The sequence below is a fragment of the Salvia hispanica genome, chromosome 6 (genome assembly GCF_029641045.1).
Source record: "Salvia hispanica isolate PSC_SH4W2 chromosome 6, Shi_PSC_v1, whole genome shotgun sequence".
Classification (NCBI taxonomy): domain Eukaryota; kingdom Viridiplantae; phylum Streptophyta; class Magnoliopsida; order Lamiales; family Lamiaceae; genus Salvia; species Salvia hispanica.
Genome location: NC_142697.1, coordinates 34,139,189 through 34,162,706, shown reverse-complemented (window position 1 = coordinate 34,162,706; position 23,518 = coordinate 34,139,189). Strand labels below are relative to the sequence as shown.

Sequence of the window (23,518 nt, the reverse complement as noted above, 5' to 3'; positions counted from 1 at the left end):
ATGGGGAGGGGTGATTTCTTCATAAATCTACCATCAGAACTCACCGCTAAAATCCTCTCACGACTCCCTCTCCGAAGCCTTGCAACCAGTGAATGCGTCTGCAAACCATGGCGCAATCTCCTCGGCTCCCTGGATTTCGCCAAATCCCTTATTTCCGATTCCGAAACCCCTCCTTTCCTAGCTTGCTTGACGCCGGCGATGGCCGAAAATACAATTGGCTCAACTCGTTGCACAATTTTCGAAATTGTAGAGGAAGTCCTATTCAATTTCCTTGATGAAGAAGATAAAGAAGAAGACGGCGACCAAATTCTAAATCAAAATCAAAATCTCCAAGAAGTCGGAGGGGAAGCCCGAATTGAAGATGAAGAGAAACACGAAGACGAAGAAGAAGATCAAATTCAAAACGAAGACGAGGAGGAAGACGAAGATCCAGTTCTCCATGAGCTTCACTACAATGAGCTCGCACGCTTCGGTATTCCTTTCGGAAACTCATCACCGGAACCAATGGTAGGCATTGCAGCTAATGGATTGTTTCTTCTATACTTTCAGTTCGGGCATCCTGCCATCCTTCTCTTTATATGGAATCCTCTCACTCGTCAGTATATCGACATCTGCCGCGACGAACAATCCATGTCGTTTAATTTTAATTATAAGTTGAGTTTTGGATTCGGCGTGAGTCAAATTAGTGGGCAGTATAAGGTCGTGTGCATCAATCGCGACGGATCTGCTCACCATGTGTACACCCTCGGAACGGGAACGTGGAGGCGCCTTGAAGCCGGAGCTGCTTCTGGTTTCGGATTCCATTCAGACGGACGGATTGTGTGTAATGGAAACCTCCATTGGACCGTGTATGACTCCACTCGACCTTTGTCGATATGTGGCTTTGACATTGAAATAGAAAGTTTTAGCATCTTCTCTGCACCTCCTGCCGCTGTTGGGCGTCCATATGTGGAGTTGAGTGTTTTGAGGGACTGTCTGTGTGTTTGTTACACGTCGAACGATAACATTTTCCTCTGGTCAATGAAGGAATACCGAGTCGAGGAATCTTGGACCTTAGAGTACAGGTTGAGTTATAATGGTTTTGATTTTGATTTTGGTGATTACTATGGAATAGAGACTGTTTATCCTATCAAAGTTTTCAATGATGGTGATGTTTTGATGTTGATGGTGTCGAAACACATTGACTTCTCTTTCCAGAAGACGCGTCTTCTTAAAGATGGTAATCAAGAGAGGCGAGACTCATAAGGCACTGCATATTGGAAGATATTTGAGAGTAGAAGATGTGTTGTATATTTCTGTGTTGTCTTTTACAATGTAATTCCTCACCTCATTATATAGGTGTGAATATGAGCTAAGTATGGAAACACAATTAATTGTAATCAATCTATTCTAGGACAATATGTAATTGAATCAATCCTAGTCAATCAATTATTCTCTGCAATCAATCTTCAATCTTCTCTCCATTTGATATGTTTTGACACGTCTCATCTACTACTCCAGCAACACAGGTACTATTGAACAACTCGGTCTGATTCATGAACGTCTCGCTCCGATTGATGAATCACTCAGTGTGATTGAGTTTGCCAATAGGCTTACGGAAGGACTCCGTGTGATCGAGGAAATGTATGTGCGGAATCACCTTACCCATGCCATGATTTTCACTCCTGGCCTTCTCTCACTAAAGACTTTTGGAATCGAGAATGTAATCTCGTACTAAGTTGATATTAATGTACTTATAGTGTTTGTTTGTCGCTGTTGTGTCAACATAACTTAAAATTCTTATGAGTTCATGTTTGTGTTTGATAAATCGTGTCGCACAATTATATATATCTTGGGAGTATTGTCTATATATGGAAATGGACTAATTTTATGTGGATGTACCAAATATGAACTGTTGTGGTCTTTTGTCTATAATCTTGCTCTAGTTAATATTGTTAAATCGCTTTGTTGCCTTAATTGTACTAGATGTGTACGTGTTGAAGGTTTTCTTATTGCGCGGTGCTCGAGTTTGATCATATGATGTTATGTTATCATGTTGTGCAATTATATATGTAGTGGATTACTGTCTTTCTAAGTTATTGGACTCATTTTTGTAGATGCACCAAAATAACAAAGATGAGTATAATTTTTATGAAGGAAGTGTACAGTAAGAAACCCTGATCTTTGGTATTTTCTCTGTCCCTTACTTTATTAATTCTCTCTCCCACTTCATTACAAATGTACTCATAAAAATCACCATATCTCGTTCTTGTTTTTGTATTATATATTCGTTTCTTAACATTTTTGTTTCTAATATAAACTATTCGTTGCTATTGTGTTTGCATTTGTACAAGATGTGTGTGTTGAATGTTTTATTATAGTGTGGTGTTAGGATTTATCCGTTTGAGTTTTAATACTGTGTTGTTATCTTGTCTGGCTAGTGAAATATATATATTGTAGGGCACTGTGTATATATGGCAATAGACTTATTTTTGCTAGAGTGATTCAAGTTTTGGTATTTCACACAACATTTTCAAAATCAGACCGAATATTTAAGCCTTCTTGAATAGGAAAAATCGATCTTTTCGATCATGAAACGACCAATAGTTCACCCGATTTGGTATTCGTGATGTCAGAGGATAGGATGGTTGTGGGATGCCTTTTTAAGGGGGACGAACAAGGGACGTGCATTGTGAATTACCTTAATTGTTTTGGGTTACAAGATCTAGTAATATTTTTGGAAAACAATCTAGCTAGTACACATGATGACGAAAAGATATTTGGTTTGTAAGACAATTCACCTCCAACCGATAAGATCGAAGTTGATCATTTAAATAAAATCTAGTTGATCCAAATAAAAACATGATATCATCAGGCTATATTCCTCATGCTTCTTTCGTACTCAACAGAGAATCAATGGCAGCTATCACTGCTAATGCATTGCTTCTTCTGTACTCAACATCATCAGGCTCTATTCCTCATGCTTACATATGCAATCTGATGACTCGTGAATATACTGAGCCGTTTCCCTCTTTACATCTCGAAACGTCAATTCAAATTTGTTTTCGGTGTGAGCAAAATAAGTGCTCAGTATAAGGTGGTCTGCATAAACGCGGACAATCGTTTTGACTCTCATTATGTATACACCCTCGGAACAGATAAATGGAGGCGTGTTGTAGCCGGGGCTGCTTCTGGTTTCAGGTTCTGGGGTCAACCCTTTTTATGTAATCACAACCTCCATTGGACAGTATCAGATTCGATAACAGTTCGATTTGTGGTTTAATTTGACGTTGAAATAGAATGTTTTAGCATCTTCTCTTTTCCTCCTAGTGGATATAGATTTGGGGATTTGTGCATTTTGAGGGACTGCTTGTATTATTCTTACAGTTTTGGTGATAATTTTATCATATGGTTGATGAAGGAATACCAAGTTAAGGAATCTTGGACTATAGAGTACAAGTTCAGTCCAATTGATTGTCATTTTGATTGGAATTTTATATTTGTTGAACCAATCAAACAAAGATGGTGACATATTGTTGATGGCCAAAACTCGTCTCATCTGCTAATCCAACAAGGTAGGAACTTTTGAATATGTGGGCATGCTTAAGGATTTAGATGCGAAGGATTGCGTCAGTCTCTGATTTTCAATTTAGCCTTTTCTCACTCAAAAATTTTGGATTTGAGAATGTGATCTCGTTTTAGTTCATAATTTTAGTCTACATTTGTGTCTTTGTGTCTATGGTTTCTTTGTTGCGTAGATTTTGGTTCTAAGGTGTCTTTGTTGTTTAGTGTTTAGGTTTAACTTTATTGTGTCAATCCGCGCACACTAAAGTTTTGAGTTATTGTCTATGATCCCGTTGTAGTTCATAATGTTAATCTACATGAATCACTTCTATCGTCACATCATATGTCGGCATGTTGTGTTGTGATATCGATTCGAGGTGGTAAATCACCAAGAATAAAATATTGTCCACAACCATCCCATCCGTCCGTCGAATCAACAAGATGTTCATGGAGTAAGAGCAGATCAAGGATGATGAGATTTGCTAGACTTTCATGATTCATTAATAGCTTTGCACTATCTTTTGTTAAGTAGGATGCTAAGATTTGCAAGACTTTCTTGATTATTTAGTACCATTACTTTTCATTAATAGCTTTGCAGTATCTTCTATAAAGTAATAAGGCATTGTTTTGATGGCCTAACTTATTTAGACTGTCATGTAAACTTCTATGAAAGGATAGACTTGGAGGTTAACAGGGGCATTCAGAAAAGTTCATTTGTAATCGGGGCTAACCGTAGGCCTTAGTGAGAGGATTATTAGGCCTTTTCGGAGGATTGTCTTAGGCCTCTCCGATGACTTTTAATTTGAGTTAAATTCTAGTTCTTATTTTCCAGAATCAATCACTTTCCACAATCCAGTCCATCATAGAGAACACGTACGTTTATGGAGTTCGAAACCTAAAGTAAATGCAGTTGACTGTTAATTTTTGGCGAAACTATTATAAATGGACAAAAACATAATGTTTCGTACCAAAAATTAACAAACTTAATGAGTAGGAATATAAAATTTTTTGAGCAAAAATGTATTGGGACAAACGTTGAAAATTTTAGTCTATTAAACAAAATAAATTTTTTAAGTTAAATAATTTCTTAAATTCGAATTAAAATGAGATTATAAATGAGGACGTAGGAATAAGCAAGTATGCATTTTGGAGTTTTCGAAGCTGGGCCTCAACTAACAATTATAACTTGAGCTTATTAAAAGGCTAAAATTTCATAGGTGTAATTAACTTAGTAATTGGCGTGACAAGTGTCTATCTTAAGCCATAAGAGTCTCTCCTAAAAAGATGAGGTGTCGAACCAATGTCACAAGCTGATTCTAATGCCTAGAAGAATAATCAAAACACAAGGTCAATTGCAAATTTGATTTCCTCTAATTCTCCATTTTGTCATTTTAAACGATCGATCACACACACATGTCTCTCTGTACAGATAAATTGGGAGAGTTGTAGCTGTTTCAGCGGTAGGAAACCTACTGAAATTGGGAATTTGAGGCTGCCTCGAGTTTTCCTCTTTTGAAGGTGCGATTTCTTCTTCTGTTTTACTTTTTGTATTGTAAATACTGATGCGCTTAAGGTGTTTGTGAAAATATCTAAACCACCACTTTTTCCGGAATTGTAACACCTTGAGCTAGTCTTTATAAATCTGTATTCTATTGTATAATGGAAAAGTTCAGGTACTATACTAAAACAATTTTTGAATGCTCAACTTCTTAGCAACACTTTCATCCATCATAAATTAATTCAATTTATAATGAAATAAAATCTACTAGGCTTATAATTTAGTCCAATATTTCTGGGCTTTAAGTGAGCAGGCCAACTAGCCAAGTCACTAGGCTTTGTAGGATTGAACTTTTTTTATATGGACCGGGTTGCTCTCGATATAGATATGACTTTGATCTCGAAGCTTCGGAATCATCGGAACTAAAAATTTGTAGAATGCTAATCTTTTTCATGTTCGTTGTTATGAAAATTCTATGTTGAATTCATGAAGGAACTAATTCCATACATATATTTTGACATACATATACTTAGTTTACAGCTCTTAGTCATTCTTCTTCTTTTTTCAGTCATTTTTAAAATTATATTATAGGAGGATAAAATGATTCCACAGTTTGTACTGCTAAATAGCATAAGAACCAATAGTATCAAAATATCCTCGAATATATACAGGGTGTAACTATATATAACTATATAAGAACCAGATAGTATCAAAATTATTATATATTCATGTCCGGAATACCACCAAAGTGTTGTTTTCAATTGAGTAGTCGTTGTAGGAAAAATTAGATGAATCCATACAAGTGGTCCTAAGTTTACGTTTTGTTTTGTATTGGATTTGGACCTATATATAAGTCAAGAAACAATAGACAGTTTCTCTATACGTGGAACTGTTCTTCGCATTTTTCTGGCCTTGCATTTAATATGTGGACCTAAGTCTATGTTATGTTTTTGTATTTTACATTGAGTCTACATTCACGTTAAGCTTTTTTTGTAGGACAATTAAATCTATATTCACGATAAGTTTTTGTATATTATGTGGACGTAATTAAGTCCATGCATTTCCGGTAATTGCCTGATATTCTTTCTAGATATTTCTGAACACTCAATTATTTGATCACATACACGATGCATCTATTCGAGTTAAATTGTGGCTATGATTCATAGATTCTTTGAGAAATAATATACACTAAAATTGGAAATCTTGTTAGATGATTGCAACTTGAAACTGAATATTTTATTCTTGAGAAGAGAAAATATCTCCATTTCATTTAGCTTTCGATTACTTACTATTACTATTTAAAACCTCTTACTTTAACAAAGTTAATTACAATTTACTACCAATTTCATGGAGACCTCTTTCTTATTTCCTTTTTCACTCATGCTTTTTATTACATTAAACATCTTCTTCACCCTCACCTCATCCGCAACACTAACAAATTTCTCCACCGATCAAGATGCTCTACTTGCGTTAAAAAATGCCATTATTGTCGACACAAATGGCGTCTTGAGCAACAGATGGCTCACCAACACTTCCATCTGTGACTGGATCGGCGTCTCATGTGGTATCAAACACAACAGGGTGACAGCCCTCAATCTCTCCAACTTCGCCCTCCATGGAAAGCTCACTCCACATCTGGAAAACCTAACGTTTCTCCAGACCTTGGATGTCAGCTCCAACAATTTCATAGGTGCCTTACCCGTTGAGCTGTCTAAACTACGCCGCTTGAAGCAAGTAATAGTGACATCTAACAACTTCACCGGAGAAATACCGAGAGGTATCCTTACAAACATGTCTTTATTGGAAGACATTGATCTGAGGTTTAACAACCTATCAGGCGAGCTCCCCAGTGATATATGCAATAATACTCCGAAACTGAAGAGATTATTTCTTAGAGATAATAAAATTTATGGAAAAATTCCAACGAGTATGTATAAGTGCAGAAAGATGGAGGAGCTGAGCTTGTCCATGAATATGTTCAGTGGAAACATACCAACTGAAATTGGGAATTTGAGCATGCTTACGCTTTTATCTATATATGATAACCATCTCCAAGGTAGCTATTAACCTACGTATAATTAATGAAATGGAGCTTTCACTGTGATTTAACTATATATTCTAGTTAATCTCATTTTCCTACATTTTGATAGGAAATATTCCGTTTTCTATTTTCAACGTTTCACGGTTGGAAATTATATTTCTCCGTGGGAATAATCTGTATGGAAGAATACCAACAAACTTGGACAATTTACTCAACCTCAAAAAGTTATATCTTAGCGGGAACAACTTAACAGGTACGAACTTTCTATTAGCCCGGAATTAGTGCTTCATATATTATTTTAAGACAAGTGTCTTATTTTTGAGTTTTGTGATAATAATTAGGACAATTGATTACTAATATTACAAATTTTGGTTTTTCCACTATCTGAAAACTTGTTGTAAAATTCATGAACTTTATTATATTTTAAGATTTCTTGTAATAAATAATTCCGGCCAAATGTTATTCCCATGTGGCTGTCGGGTAATCTAGTCAGGCCAAATTATATCAGTTTGGCAAATCAAAATGCTTATCTACACAAAATAAAGTTGTTTTGGTATAAAAATATTTTATAAAACTAAAAGTAATTTTAGATTTTACATTTCATATTTTCTCTCTTCTAATAATTTGTCCCGCTGCTCTCTTTCTCTGCCAACTCTCCCAAATAATTTTCCATCGCCGTCACTCTCCTAACTCTCCTGCTCTTTTCCTTCTAACTCTCTCTCTCCAAATCCACCTACACTGTCACTCTCTGTAAATCTGCCGTCGCAGTGTCTATGTAAACACATAATGCCACATCCTTGCTATATTTAATTGTCTAAGTTGTTTTAAAGTATATATGTGTAATTAATTGCACACGTTTCTATGCTATGACAAATTGGTAGGCAAGATACCGAAGGGGATTGGACATCTTACATCCTTGACTCATCTCTACCTTAGTAGAAATAGCTTGACAGGTATGATTTGTTTACTATTCTGATCGAGTGATTTCAGTGTAATTTAAACTTAATATTCAAATTTTAGAACATAATATAAATTCAAACACTATATTAGATTTTTCTAGTTAATTTCTCATGATTGACTAAATTCTTTCAATTTCAGCATTTTTATAAAAAAATTTTAAGTAACTTTGACCTCTCTTGATCTTGCTTTTCAATAAGATTGTGGGTTATGTTATAAATGCGACTTTGTTAATACTATATTACACATGCGTTACTACAACTTGAATTTACATATCCATTACTCCTTTGCTTTCCCCAAGCACTTTAAGTATCCAGGTTTCTACATTTCTAATATTCCAAAAAGTGGGTTAAGTATCAAATTTGCTCCCTTGCACCCCAATCACTTTAAGTATCCAGTTGTCTAACAAATCTAATAATTTTCATCCCAACAAAATCGATTCGTATTCCTTTTTTAGACGTTCCATTTAAATTGGTTGTTTCTAAGCATATGATATAGATATAATTAATTGCACCCGCTGCTGTGACATAACAAATTGATAGGTGTCATACCGAAGGAGATTGGACATCTTACATCGTTAACTGATCTGTCCCTTGGTTCTAATAGGTTGACAGGTATGACTTTATCACTACTTTAATTTCAGTTTACTAAAGTCGACACTTTATACGTATTAATCACTTTCCACAAATCCAAGTCAAATCGTCTAATTTAATTCTAAGATGTCTATCACAATTAGTCTAATTTCCATATATTTTAAATCAATCTTAAACATAAAAGTGTAGTCAAAACTCTATTTTATTTTCTACTAGTATTGTGTTCATTTTTCGAATAATTAGTTAACAATATCAGGTTCTGGTTCTTTAATTAACAGTGCGTAGCTTGTTAATGAGGTCAACTACAATTGCTTTTGATGCTTCCAGTAAAACAAGACCAATTCATATTGTTGGAGACCAAAACACCATATATTTTGCGTAGGACAACAACATAGTTTGAGGTAATGTATATTATCTATACTACACTTCCATAAATTATTAAATAAGTCTTACTCCTTCTGTCCGAACTATTTCCTTTTTAGTCTGTCTTGAAAATTGTGAACTTTCTAATTTTGGAATAGTTAAACAATACATTATCTCTACACCATTTTATTTACAACTTATACCATTACACTACACTACTAATACTAATGATATGAAGATCACTCTCCAATAACACTACTTAGACTACCATTTATTCATCTCTCTTACTTGAATTTTTACCAATGTCCCAAGTTAATAACTCTGAAATTTATAAAAGCAACCCTTTACATTATGGTAGATGAATTGTTAAAAGAGTTTGGTAAATAGAGTAGACCTTGAGTTTTTATGTGTCATATTTTGATAGGAAATATTCCGTCTTCTATCATCAACATTTCTTCATTGGAACTCATATACCTCGATCAAAATAACATATCTGGAAGCATACCCACAAATTTAGACAATTTACTCAACCTCCAAGCGTTGCATCTAAGCGCCAACAACTTATCAGGTGCGAATAAATTATCTGCTTTAATAGGTGATATTCCATTTTCACATCAACTTAACATGTGAAATTAACCTTATTTGTCATATTTTGATAGGAAATATTCCGTCTTCTCTCTTCAACGTGTCCTCGTTGAAAGTCATAGACCTCTCTTTCAATCATCTATATGGAAGTGTACCCACAAATTTGGACAGTTTACTTAACCTCCAAGAACTGGATCTTACCTTGAATAACTTGACAGGTGAGTGGACCAACTCATATATAGTACTCTTCCGTCCCCAAATGAATGCTCTACTTTTAAATTTATACTATTATTTTCAGACATCAGTCTTAGTAATTTTTTTATCAAATGATGTAAAACTTTCAATATTATTGCCAAGATCTTAATAAAGACAGAAGGGATAACTATATTCTCTATTTGTTCCCTATTAAGTGGCACCAAATTCTTTTTACTTTTGGTAATGAACTCCACATTCCACTAACTCAATTCACTCACATTTTATTACTCCCTCCGCCCCTCATTATGTGTCTCAGGTTTCCATTTTGGTCCGTCTCATCTTAATTGTCCCATTTCATTTTTACCACTTTTGGTAGTAGACCCCTTATTCCACTAACTCATTTTCACTCAATTTATTATAAAACTAATTTATAAAAGTAGGACTCACATTCCACTAACTTTTTCAACCCACTTTCTATTACAATTCTTAAAACCCGTGCCGGATCAAAGTTGGACACATATTGGGGAACGGAGGGAGTATAAAATTAATATATAAACGTAGGATCCAACATTCTACTAACTTTTTACCCACTTTCCACTTTTAAATCTGTGATGTTAAACTGTGTCAATTAATGGAGGACGGAGGGGGTATTACTTTTCAAACTGATCTTGTTATTTCAACATATGGATGTGATTCATTTCACACGCCCCTATGAGTGCCATACCTTTATGAATTTCGACTTCTGAATTTCTAAATTTAATATGTTGTACTGCTGAACTAAATTTCCAAACTACTCTATCAATTAAAATTCAGCTCTATTTAGGTATGTTTATAAACTTTTTACATGATCATATACATATTAAACCTTACCAAATTTCTAGTATTTTCAAATAATTGATATTGCCTCCATAAAAAAATAGTCATGTTTTCCATTTTGATCTGTGCACCAAAATTTGTCCATACAATAAGTTTATTTTGCTAATGAGTTGGATTTTATTTTTCTGTAACAATATTTCAATTAGTCTAAGTTAATTCTAAAATGTCTAAAATGTCTAAATCACAACTAGTCTAACTCCCATATAATTTAAATCAATCTTAAACATAAAAGTGTATTCAAAAGTTGAATTTTTTTCATACAATTTTCAGCATTATAATGAAATCTTGTTTGACATGTCTGTACTATTAGTATTGGATCTCAAATTGATTTTTTTTCCATACAGTTTCAGTATTTTAATAAAATTTTGTAATTAACTTCGACATGTCTTTAGGATTGGATCTTTCTTTTCAACAAGTTTGTGGAGTATATTTATAAACTCTGTACATTGTTTATATTGTACTCCCACCGTCCCATCGAAGATGACCCACTTTTCTTTTGGTTTGTGCCAACCAAGATGACCGATTGCTAAAAATTGAAACATTGTTATATCTACTTTATTCTTTCACCTTAACACAAAATAAAATTGCATAAAATATCATGCCACCCGAAAGGGGTATTCCTTGGGACAGAGGGAGTATTAAATGTTCACAATACCATTACTACAACTTGGAGTTAGATATCTATTACTCCTTTGGTCCCAAAACACTTGAAGTATTTAGTTTTCTACAATTCACCATATCTAATTCTACATTCCAAAAGTTTATGTATCTAAAACCCGCCAACCGCTACTTGGCATATGCCTGAGTTGGATTTTGAACACATGTAATGAAACTTACTATTTATTCGTGATTCAATGTTCTCTATTTTATTAGTCCTTCAAGAAGTCATGCTTTGTTAGGAATTATTCCATCTTCTATCCTCAACGTTTCATCGTTGGAATTCATACACCTTATTGCTAATGAACTATAGGTAGCATACCCACAAATTTGGGCAATTTACTCAACCTCCGAACGTTGCGTATTAGCGGCAACAGTTTAACAGGTATGACTAGCAACTTATATCTAGTAGTACTCTTCTGGACCCGGAATAAATTTTCTAATTTTAATTTAACATTATTTGCAGAAAATTTTCGTATTAATATTGTGATGAAAGGATGTTAAACATTCCTAATTTATTTCCAAGATATACATATTAAGTACGGAGAGGATATCTATATAGGAGTAAGATGAATACTAAACTACTCTTAAACGCTAAACGTGAATCGGGTCATTATAAGATAACCTGGAGCCCATTTTATAAGTTTGGTCTTAGTTCATTGTAGAAAATCCGAATTTTTAAATTACGCAGATGGCATCTGTCAATCTGAATTCTCTAATGAACTCCTTATTGTCTTATAATGAAGTGTTCTGCGTTTTGCGTGTAATACTAACCCTATCTATATAACTGTTCATATTCATCAGGCTGTATTAATCACTTTCCACAGTCCATTTCAAATTTGTCTTATTTCATCATAAAATGCTAGTCACAATTAATCTAATTCCCATAAAATTTAAATCAATCTTAGACATAAATTTATATTCGGAATTTATATCTCTTCAATATTTTCGTAGTTAATTTTGAATCTTAAATTTGGCTTCTTTAATACAATTTCAGCACTTAAATAATGTTTTGCAAGTAAATTGACCTGTCTCCACTATTAGGCCTGTCTTGCTGAATTTGTAAATTGTTATTATCACATTACATATTTATAATAACGTTACTCCAACTTGGACTTATATATCTATTACTCCTTCGGTCCCCAATCACTTGAAGTATCCGGTTTTCTACAATTCACCCAATCTATTTCTAAAATTCCAACAGTTTATGTATCTAAAACTCTCCAATAACTACTTGGCTTATTATAAACCTGCAAGAAGTCATTTAAGTCTATTTAATCGATGTTCAACTTAGGTTACATACCGAAGCAAGTTGGCAACCTCACTTCGCTAATGATTCTATATTTGGGTGGCAATAAGTTTACAGGTATCTTTCCATATGATTCAACATATAGTTTGAGTATTAAACTGTAATTTACTATCCACATTATTATCTTACATACTTGAATTATTCGTATGTGTTAGTAGACATATTGATAGGTATGTGTTGAATCATACCCCATGGTTTTGGGTCACTCCTATTTATTGCTTGCAGCTTTATTCATTTTTGGATATGTAATGTGGTTTGCACCCCATCAAATATAATTCGATCACTATTTCAATTTCAATACTACTTCGATTTCAAAATAACTACTGAACTTAATATGCTGCCATATTCACTTTCCATACTCAAATTCGAATTTGAATTTCTCTAAGTTAATTTGTAACCCAACTCCAAATAAATCTTAAACTTAACTTTGTATTGGCTTGAACATCACTTCAATGTTATCATACTTAATCTTGAATAATGTATATTGACTTCTTTAATACTCCCTCCGTCCCTCTGTAGCTAAATATACATTTTGGGTTACCCCATTGAAGTTGAATCATTTTTTTTTTTGGTAAAATTAACATATCTCATTTTTCTTTATTCATTTTATTTTTTTACTTTATTCTTTCTTCATCTCTCTTACTTTACCTTTTTGCTACTTTATTCTCTCTTTCCTTAATCCACATTTTTCTTAACACAATTTTTTAAAATCCCATGCCCAAAAGAAATGTCCTGCCATAGAGGGATGGAGGGAGTATAATTTTAGAATTTGTTATATATATATATGCCATGTAAATTTGTCAATTTCATTATTTGGATTATCTGGAACCTTTACTTATTACTATCGCTGGATTTTGGTTTGAATAAGTTGGCTTATAAATTTGTATGTTGTTCCTTCCAAAATGGTTGACAAAATACAAAAACAGGGCTTTAGTTTATCAAACTTGAATTATTACTATCTTTTCCCATCCGCTCTTCCAAATTCAACTCATCAAATTTAAAGATGTTGTATCTTAATCATACCCAGTGTTCTTTTTAGTCAATCTCCTATTGCTTGATTTATATTATAACAGACTCGTACTCAGGCAAAATTACTTTATCCAAGATTTGATTTATTGTTTTATAATCCTGCAAGAAGTCATTTAAGTCTATCTAATACATGTTGCACTCAGGTTCCATACCCAACCAAGTTGGTAACCTCACTTCGCTAAGAAGACTGAATTTGGCAATCAATAACTTGAAAGGTATGTTTATATATGATTCAATTTATAGTTTGAGTCTTAAACTGTAATTTATTCGCCCAAATATTATCTCGTGCTTTATTTATTTGTACATGTTTCGATAACAAATTCACAGGTATGACTGAATTACTACTCCCTCCGTCCCAGTTTAGATGGCATATCTCTTAGTTGGGTTGCGGGTTAGTATAGTTAATTGTAAAGAGAAAGAGTGGAAGTATTAAATGAGGAGAGGAAGAGAAAAAAAGTTGTTGGGTGTATTAATTAGAGAGACAAAGATACCAGAAAAAGAAATGTGTCATCTTGGTTAGGACAACATAAAAAAAGAAAGTCTGTCTTCTTATTTGAGACGGAGGAAGTAGTACTTAATTTGAGAATACCTAATAAAATTAATACGCAGTCATAATCACTTCCATAGTCGAAGTCGAATTTTAATTTTGATTTAATCAATGTTGTAACCAAATTCCGAATAAATAAACATAATTTAGGTTATCTAGAACCTCTTTCATTACTATTGCTGGACTTTGGTTTGAATAAATTGTGGCATATAAACTTTTATTATCAAACTTGAATTATTACTGTTCACACTTCCATATTCAACTTATCAAATTAGTAGACGCTCTATCTTGATTTGCATTATAAATGATTCACACTCACTCACAGGCGAAATTCAAACCTCTATCACCAATGCTTCTCAGCTTACTGATATAGACTTGAGCAGCAATTCATTCACTGGCCCCATCCCCGACTTCGGTAACCTAAGACATCTGCAATTCCTTGGTCTGAGGGAAAATAATTTGACTGGAGTTGAATCGCCGAATCAAGAATTGGAATTTCTCTCCAGTTTAACAAACTGCCAAAAGTTGAGGAAGTTGGATATTAGTAACAATCCGGTGATGAATGGTATCCTTCCAGCTTCCATTGGAAACTTGTCTACTTCTCTTTCCACCTTTGCAGCATCTAACTGCAGCATCAGAGGTATAATTCCTCATGAAATTGGAAATTTGAGGAATTTGGATGTTTTGGATTTGTCCAAGAATCAACTCACAGGATTCATCCCAACTACATTTCAAGTGGGTTGTACGATTCCGTTGGTAAGAGTGCCACCCCAGTTCGCAGAACTGGTGCTCTCTTCCTTTTGTAGTGGTGTACAGAATTTGGATTTATCCAAGAATCAATTCACGGGATTCATCCCGACTACATTTTCAAATGGTTGTAGGCTTGAGTCACTCAACTTGAATGGTAATAAGTTGGAAGGAGCATTACCCCAATCCCTTTCAAATTGTCGAAATCTGCAGGTTCTTGATATTGGAAACAACAAAATACAAGACACATTTCCAGTTTGGACCGGAAATCTCTCTGATCTTCGCGTCCTCATATTGAGATCCAACAACTTTAGTGGTACCATTCCTTCTCTCACTTCCAAGACTAGGCTTCCTTTCCCCAACTTGCAGGTTTTTGATGTATCCCATAATGCATTCATTGGCGATCTGCCCCAAGGATATCTGAGTAATTTCAAAGGGATGATAGATGTACAAGAAAAATATCGAAGAGAATTGGGGTCTCTGATTCCGATTCCGTTTCCCATTCCCATCCCCATTCCCATTCCAATTGCAGTTTATTCATATTCGTTTACATTAACAGTGAAAGGTTCAGATCTAGAATATAAGAGAATGTTGATAACCTTGACAACAATTGATGTGTCATCCAACAGATTCTCAGGCATTATACCAAATTCCATAGGAGATTTAAATTCCTTGATTAATTTGAATCTGTCTCACAATTGCCTCACAGGAGGTATACCTGCATCTCTTGGAAACATTACGGAACTCGAGTCATTGGACTTGTCTTCAAACCGTTTGGAAGGGGAAATTCCAACAGAGTTAACAAAGCTCACATTTCTTTCTACGGTGAACTTTTCCATGAATAATCTTTCAGGGAAAATACCTCAATCCAATGGCCAGTTTTCCACATTTGACAATTCATCATATGTTGGGAATTCTGGACTATGTGGGCTTCCATTAACACGAAAATGTGAAGAGCCTTTGCCTTCAGCGATGTTGGAAGATGATGATGATGATTATGGTATTCTAGAGGGATTCTGTTGGCAGGCCGTTGTTTCTGGTTATGGATGTGGATTCGTAATTGGTGTTATTATTGGTTGTCTGATTCTTGGGTATGGAAGGCCTAAATGGTTGTTGGAATGGATCTACAAATTTTACAGGATAAAGATGAGAAGGCGTAGAAGAAATGTGGCACCACAAAGAAGATGAAGATAACAAGGTTGAGTTACATTGTTTATTTACTGTTGGTGTTGTTTACTTACATTTATTAGCCTGTTATGTTGAACTTTCTGAGTTATGTTAAATATTCAAGATTCTGTAGAATATAATGTGTGGATAGTTTTGTTTCCCTACACATCATTTATTCTTCACAAGCGTGTTATCTATTTATCTTCATTTTTGAGATTTCCTTATCCATAGTAGTTGTATATAAGTAGACATTGAATTGTGTGCTTAATATGAATGAATTTGGCCATGAAAAGAAGTTAATATATGTCTTTGGGGCATTTCAATAAAATGATTTGGGCCTCCACTAACAATCATGACTTTGATCTTATTAAAAAAGAGAATTTCCCCATTTTTATTCATCATTTCATTTAAAAATCCTCATGGCTTTAAAAATTTAAAACTCAAATGATTGAAAACTGAATAGATATGGAATATAATCAAACACAATAAACTCTTGATATTTTCTTTCTTAATTCAACTCTAATTATGCATGATATCACTTTGATTCATCCATTGATTCTTGCCTTTTATTGATTTTCGCATAATTAATTTTTTCATTCCAACACTTCAATGTTTATCGATAAGAGAATTCTACATTGAATGCATAAGTAAACTAGTTCCATAAATAGGCCTGGGAAACAGTTCTCGGTTAATCGATAATCGAACCTTATTTTTTCGGTTCTCGGTTAACTTTGAAACAAAAAAATATCAGTTAGTAGGTTTAAGCTAATCTCGGTTCTCGGTTGGAACCGAATAACCGATATTTTTAATATTTAATTTTTTATGTATTGACTTTAGTTTTGTTATTTCAGTTTTGAAAAGTAAAAAAAGAAAAGTAAAAACCCTACCTACAGAAATAGAATCGTTCGTTGCCCGCTTAGGCAATTAGCATATTCTGCCAATATGAATATTTTAGTATTTAAATTTTGTAGTGTATGTTTGTGATGATATTATGGTTTAACTATTATTAAAACCATCATTATTCTACCAATATGAATACATTACTCCGATTTATGAATTTTGTATTTAATGTTTAATAATTTGAAGTCTTGAATTTGAAGATGGAACATTATGGATCAAATGCAAACAAATTTTTTTATTGTCAGTCACTGAATTTCGGTTCCTTCGGTTCTCCTTCAGTAGAACCGAATAACCTGTCGGTCAGGACCGACCCGTTCGTCAAATAACTGAACCGACTTAAGGTTCAGTTCCGGTTCTTAAATTTGGAAAAAATGGATTCGGTTTACTCGGTTCGGTTCTAATTTAACCGACCGAATCCCCACCCCTAACCATAAACAAGTGCTAGAAATTGTAATTAAATGGTTGTTGGAATGGATCGGCAGATTTTACAGGATGAGAAGCCGTATAGGATAAGAAGGTTGAGCTTCAATATATAATTATAGGTGCTGTTGTTTTCTCACATTTATTTGCATGTTGTGTTGAATATTCATGAATGATGCTTTTCTTTTACAATTTGTTTTTCTTCTTATTATGGACTTTATATTTGTAGTTTGTACTGTTTACAAGCAACAATATAATGAATAACCTCGTCAATAACATTCCTGGAATATTACAAAATTGTCCAGCGAAAAGTCACTTATTAAAAAAGTTTCCACAATTAATAGAAAAAATTAACATTTCCGCTCTAATAGAATCAAGAACCATATATGTTGGGAATGTGGATGCTGAATCAATAAGCACTTTCCAGCAAATATAACACAAGTTAGTAAAGGAAGTTGGGTGAGCTGGCAGTGAAGTTGGAGGGATGCAATCCGTTTCGAGCCTGCATACATAAAACTTTTGTAGTTAACTGAAATAAGAGAGAGAGAGAATGAAAACATTATCTGTGTGAGGTTTTCGGAGAGAGCTCGATGCTAAATTGTTGTGATTAAGATCGAGGGAGAAAGCTTGAGTGTATTCATCATCTTGTATCTGTGTAATTCTATCTTTCTTGAGTGAATGAAGTGGTCGATCATCTTCTCCGTGGACGTAGGCATTAAAGCCGAACCACGTATATCTTGGAGTCTGTTTTTCTTTCGTGTTGCAATCGTTTCTTGATCATCGTCCATCCGATTTCAATATAATACACAACACAACACAACACAGTAAAATACGTTACTTACAATACAATGACAGTCAAGTTTTGTTTTTTTCTCCATTTTAAATAAAGTAACTTCATATTTCATTCATCTTCATATTGAAATGGTCCCTAATAAAACAATACATGTAGCTGATACAAATTACAAGAGTACAAACATAGGACATAAACAATGACTAACCGTCCAAATTAAAAAAATATAGTCAATTATCAATAGATGATCTTATATTCTTATTGGACACTACAATTTTTTGCATTGGACGTTCAAAGTTGGTAGCTTGTCCAAAATATAATACTACTGTGAATTTTCCTTTTTTTTTTTTAATTTTTCAACTATGAAAAATTTCGGAGGAAATTAAAACAGAGAGAGAAACTATTTATTTACATAAAACCAGATCTATTTTAATTTGCATGCAACTTTGTTTCTCAATAGGATATGCAATATTCTCACTACACCCCCTTAAAATTTGATAAGGATATCTTGTTTGACATGTATTACTTTACATATAGCTTTCAATAAGTACATAGTATCCTCATCATCATTAACAAAACCAAATTGCAATTTACCACCACTTTTATGGAGACCTCTTTCTTGTTTCACTTTTCACTCATGATTTTAGTCACAGTAAACATTCTCTTTACCCTCATCTCATCCGCACCACTGACCGATTTCACCACTGATCGAGATGCTCTTCTTGCTTTTAAAAAAGCCATCACTGTCGACACAAATGGCGTGTTGACCAACAACTGGCTTACCAATACATCCATCTGTGTCTGGGCCGGTGTCTCCTGTGGCATCAAACACCACAGGGTCACCGCCCTCAACCTCTCCAACTTCGCCCTGCACGGAAACCTCACCCCATATCTTGGAAACCTAACGTTTCTCCAGTCCTTGGACGTCAGCTCCAACAACTTCACAGGCGTCTTACCTGATGAACTGTCTAAACTATACCGTCTGAAGCATCTAAGCGCATCATCTAACAACTTCAGTGGAGAAATACCGGGAGTTATCCTTACAAACATGTCTGTATTGGAATATATTGATCTGAGGTCTAACAACCTAATGGGCACTCTGCCAAGTGGTATGTGCAACAATACTCCGAAACTGAAGATATTAATTCTCAGAGAGAATCAAATATATGGAAATATTCCAAGGAGTATATATAAGTGTAGTGAGATGCAGAAGCTGGGCTTGTCCATGAATATGTTCAGTGGAAACATACCAACCGAAGTTGGAAATCTTACTATGCTTACAGTTTTATCTCTATATGATAACCATCTCCAAGGTAATCTATGTATAATTGATTCAAGAATTCACATTAGTTTAACTATTTTTGTTAACATCATTTTTCTATATTTTGATAGGAAATATTCCATCTTCTGTTTTCAATGTTTCACTGTTGGAATTCATATACCTCAATGGCAATAAACTCTCTGGAAGCATACCCGCAAATTTCGACAGATTAATAAACCTCCAACACTTGTATCTATACGGAAACAATTTAACAGGTGTGAGCAAAAATGGAATTAGTGATCTATTTCTGACCAAGTCTTATTTTAGTAGTACTTTCTTTGTCCCTATGTAGATGAGTTGTATTTCTTTTGGGATTCCACTTTAGCCGAGTCATTTTCTTTTTTATGGCAAAAAGTAATATATTACTTCTCTTTTATTTTGCTTGCTCTTACTTTATTCTCTCTTTATCTCTCTCATTTTTCCTTTGTGTTTTATTCTCGTTTACTTCACTAAGTTAAAACATTTTTTTTAAATTCCATGTCTAAAAGAATCGCCTCTATTGCAAACTGAGGGAATACTATTTGGTTAAACTTTCAATTTAATCGCTCTTCCTCGGTAGTTATGTGTTCAAACTGCCGAAGTTGTTTCTAAACATATGGTTGAATTAATTGCACACACTGCTATTCCATGACAAACTGACAGGTGGCATACCAAAGGAGATTGGAAGTCTTACATCATTGAAACATCTCTATCTGTATTATAATAACTTGACGGGTACGTACTACTCTCTGCGTCCCATTCAGGATGGCTACATTCTTAAGTGACACTGAGTTTTAGGTGAAACAGTTGTTTGTGATAAAGTAGAATGGAAAAAGTAATTGAATTTTAATGAAGAAAGAGGAGAGAGAGAGAGATTTTATTCCAAATATAGAATGTAAACATCTTAAACGGCGGGACTAACTAAAAAGAAAGGTAGACATCTTGAATGTGATGGAGGGAGTATAATTTTATCAGTATTTGGATTTTAGGATAACTAAAGTTGTACGTTCTCTGTCTAAATTAACATAACACACTTTCCATTTTTGTTTGCACCAACGAATTAGATACATTTTTAATTTTAATAATCCTCTCTATCCAATTAATACATTCAACCACCTTTTTCTTCTCCAATTAAATATTTAATTTTCTCTCTTTATTTAATATTTAGATCCACTTTTTTTTTTCTTTCCGGTAAACCATATAACAATAACTTCTAAAATCTCATACCAACTAAGAAATGTATCATTTTAACTGAAACGGCGGAAGTAATAATCACTTTCCACAACTGAATTCGAATTCGTCGAATTAATAGTAATTTGTATTATGACTCTTTGTCTTGATCACGATTCTCTAACTAGTTTTCAACATTCATTGCATGTTAACTAGTTTTATGTACTTTCAGTATTTTTATAAATTTTGCACGTAAATTTGTCAATTTCATCATTCAGGTCATATACCAAGGCAATTCGGGAACCTCTCTTCACTAATAGGGCTGAATATTGCTTCGAATAAGTTAACGGGTATTCATGATATCATTACTAAATTTCTACTAGCATTTTAAATAATTCATATTCTCTGTTCCATCATAAGCAAGTTATTTTCCTTTTTGGGATATCTATTAAAAGTGAGTCATCGCCAAAAAAAATTTCTATGCTATTTTATTATTCTCATTTACTTTATTCTTTTTATTACTTTTGGCAGGTGAATTGCCAAGAGAGCTTGGTAATCTAGCAGAGCTCGAGTTCTTAGGGGGATCCTTTAACGGTTTCTTGACCGGACCCATCCCCTCTTCCATATTCAACCTATCAAATTTGAAGATGCTCTCTCTTCAACAGAATCAGTTCTATGGTCGTCTCGCTTCCGACATGGGGCTCTCACTAGTCAATCTCGAAGATCTTTATTTAAACTATAACGGACTCACAGGCGAAATTCCAACCTCTATCAACAATGCTTCTCAGCTTAGTGCTATAGAACTGAGCAGAAACGCATTCACTGGCTCCATTCCCGACTTTGGCAATCTAAAACAGCTGCAAGTCCTTCGTCTTAACGACAATAATCTGACCGGAGCAGAATCGCCAAATCAACAACTGGAATTTCTCTCTTCTTTAACAAACTGCCCATATCTGCTTCAATTGGAAATTAGGAACAATGCCATGATGAATGGTATCCTTCCGGCTTCCATTGGGAACTTATCTGCTTCTCTGGTTATCTTTTCAGCATCTAACTGCAGCATACGGGGAACTATTCCTCCCGGGGTTGGAAATTTGAGGAATTTGCAGGTTTTGGAATTATCCAATAATCGACTCACAGGATTCATCCCGACAACGATTGGAAACTTGGAAGGACTTGTGAGGTTATATCTATATAACAACCGTTTGGAATGGGGAAACATCCCGACTACATTTGGAGCGGGTTGTAGTCTTCAATCACTCAACTTGAACGGTAATAAGTTGGAAGGAGCATTGCCCCGATCCCTCTCCAATTGTCGAAGACTGTCTTCTTAATTTTGGAAACAACAGAATACAAGACACCTTTCCTGTTTGGACCGGAAATCTCACTGATCTTCGCGTCCTCATATTGGCATCCAACAACTTCAGCGGTACCATTTCTTCTCTCACTTCCAAGGAAACACTTCCATTCCCTAACCTGCAAGTTTTTGATATATCACATAATGCATTCACCGGAAATCTTTCCCGTGAATATTTGAGGAATTTCAAAGCGATGATTGATGCACGTGTGAATCATCGAGGAGAGCAAGATCAGTCTCCATTTTATACAGATTCATTGATATTAACGGTGAAAGGTTTGAATCTGTCGTATGGTACAATTCTGACGACCTTCACAACGATCGACATGTCATCCAACAGATTTTCGGGCAGTATCCCAAACTCCGTTGGAAATTTGAATTCCTTGATGTATTTGAATCTGTCTCACAACTGCCTCACAGGAAATATACCTGCATCTTTTGGAAATGTGACAGAACTCGAGTCGTTGGACCTGTCCGCAAATCGATTGGAAGGGGAAATTCCAACAGAGCTAACGAAGCTCACATTTCTTGCTGTGATAAACCTTTCCATGAATGATCTTTCAGGGAAGATACCTCAATCCAATGGCCAGTTTTCCACATTTGAAAATACATCATTTGTTGGGAATTCTGGACTTTGTGGATTTCCGTTAACCCGAAAATGTGAAGAGCCTTCGCCTCCTGTGATGCTGCAAGAAGATGGTTATGATGATTATGGTATTCTAGATGGATTCTGTTGGCAGGCGGTTGTTTCCGGATATGGATTTGGTTTCGTAATCTGCTGTGTGATTTTTGGGTATGGAAGGCCTAAATGGTTGGTTGAATGGATATACAGATTTTACAGGATAAAGATGAGAAGCCGTGGAAGAAATGTGGCACCACAAAGAAGAAGAAGATACAAAGGTTGAGCCTTTGATGTTGTATAATGGCTATTGTTGTTTTAATAGCATACCTTTCTAACTTATGTGTGGATACTGGGTAGTGTTTAGTAGTATTCATTAGGGTGGCGAAATGGGTTACCTGCGGGTATCCGCGCCCGGCTAGTCGGGTACCCGTACACGATTTTAGCCAAATTTGTTGTCACAATACCCGCCCCGCGACATACCGGGATCACCCGATACCCGTGTCGGGTATCCCGTACCCGACATTGCGGGTACCCGTATCCGACCCGAAATCCTAATAAAAAATTTGAAAACCATAATAACCGTCAAGTTCCCTAATTTACTTTATTAATATCGATGATAAACGTTGAATAGATTGCGAATAAAAGTGAGGGGACACTCTGTAGCTAGTTCCGGTGAGTTTTCAATTGTATGTTTGTTGGAATATAAAATTGTTTCAAAAAAACTCTTATATTAAAGTACTCCCATTGTTCTTCTGCCTTAATAGAGACATTTCATTTTCTTCACACATTTCGGAAAAATAATACTCCCTCCGTCCCGGCTAAGATGACACATTGCTTAGCCGGCACGGGATT

General features: G+C 34.7%; 2 protein-coding genes and 1 pseudogene across 2 annotated transcripts; all 3 read left to right on the top strand.

Moving 5' to 3' along the window:
- On the top strand, nucleotides 1–1,057 carry LOC125206665 (putative F-box protein At1g46840). The gene is made up of 2 exons (XM_089061569.1): nucleotides 1–977; nucleotides 1,027–1,057. The coding sequence occupies exons 1-2, from the start codon at nucleotides 1–3 to the stop codon at nucleotides 1,055–1,057; spliced, it is 1,008 nt and encodes a 335-aa protein (XP_088917695.1).
- A 5,129-nt stretch (nucleotides 1,058–6,186) lies between these two features.
- LOC125207645 (uncharacterized) lies at nucleotides 6,187–16,323 on the top strand. Its single transcript, XM_048107072.2, has 10 exons — nucleotides 6,187–7,097; nucleotides 7,192–7,335; nucleotides 7,964–8,035; nucleotides 8,582–8,653; nucleotides 9,420–9,563; nucleotides 9,655–9,798; nucleotides 11,622–11,693; nucleotides 12,603–12,674; nucleotides 13,790–13,861; nucleotides 14,519–16,323. The coding sequence occupies exons 1-10, from the start codon at nucleotides 6,389–6,391 to the stop codon at nucleotides 16,126–16,128; spliced, it is 3,111 nt and encodes a 1,036-aa protein (XP_047963029.1). The 5' UTR covers nucleotides 6,187–6,388; the 3' UTR covers nucleotides 16,129–16,323.
- A 2,498-nt stretch (nucleotides 16,324–18,821) lies between these two features.
- Nucleotides 18,822–22,957, top strand: LOC125199590 (uncharacterized; annotated as a pseudogene).
- The last annotated feature ends 561 nt before the right edge of the window (nucleotides 22,958–23,518 follow it).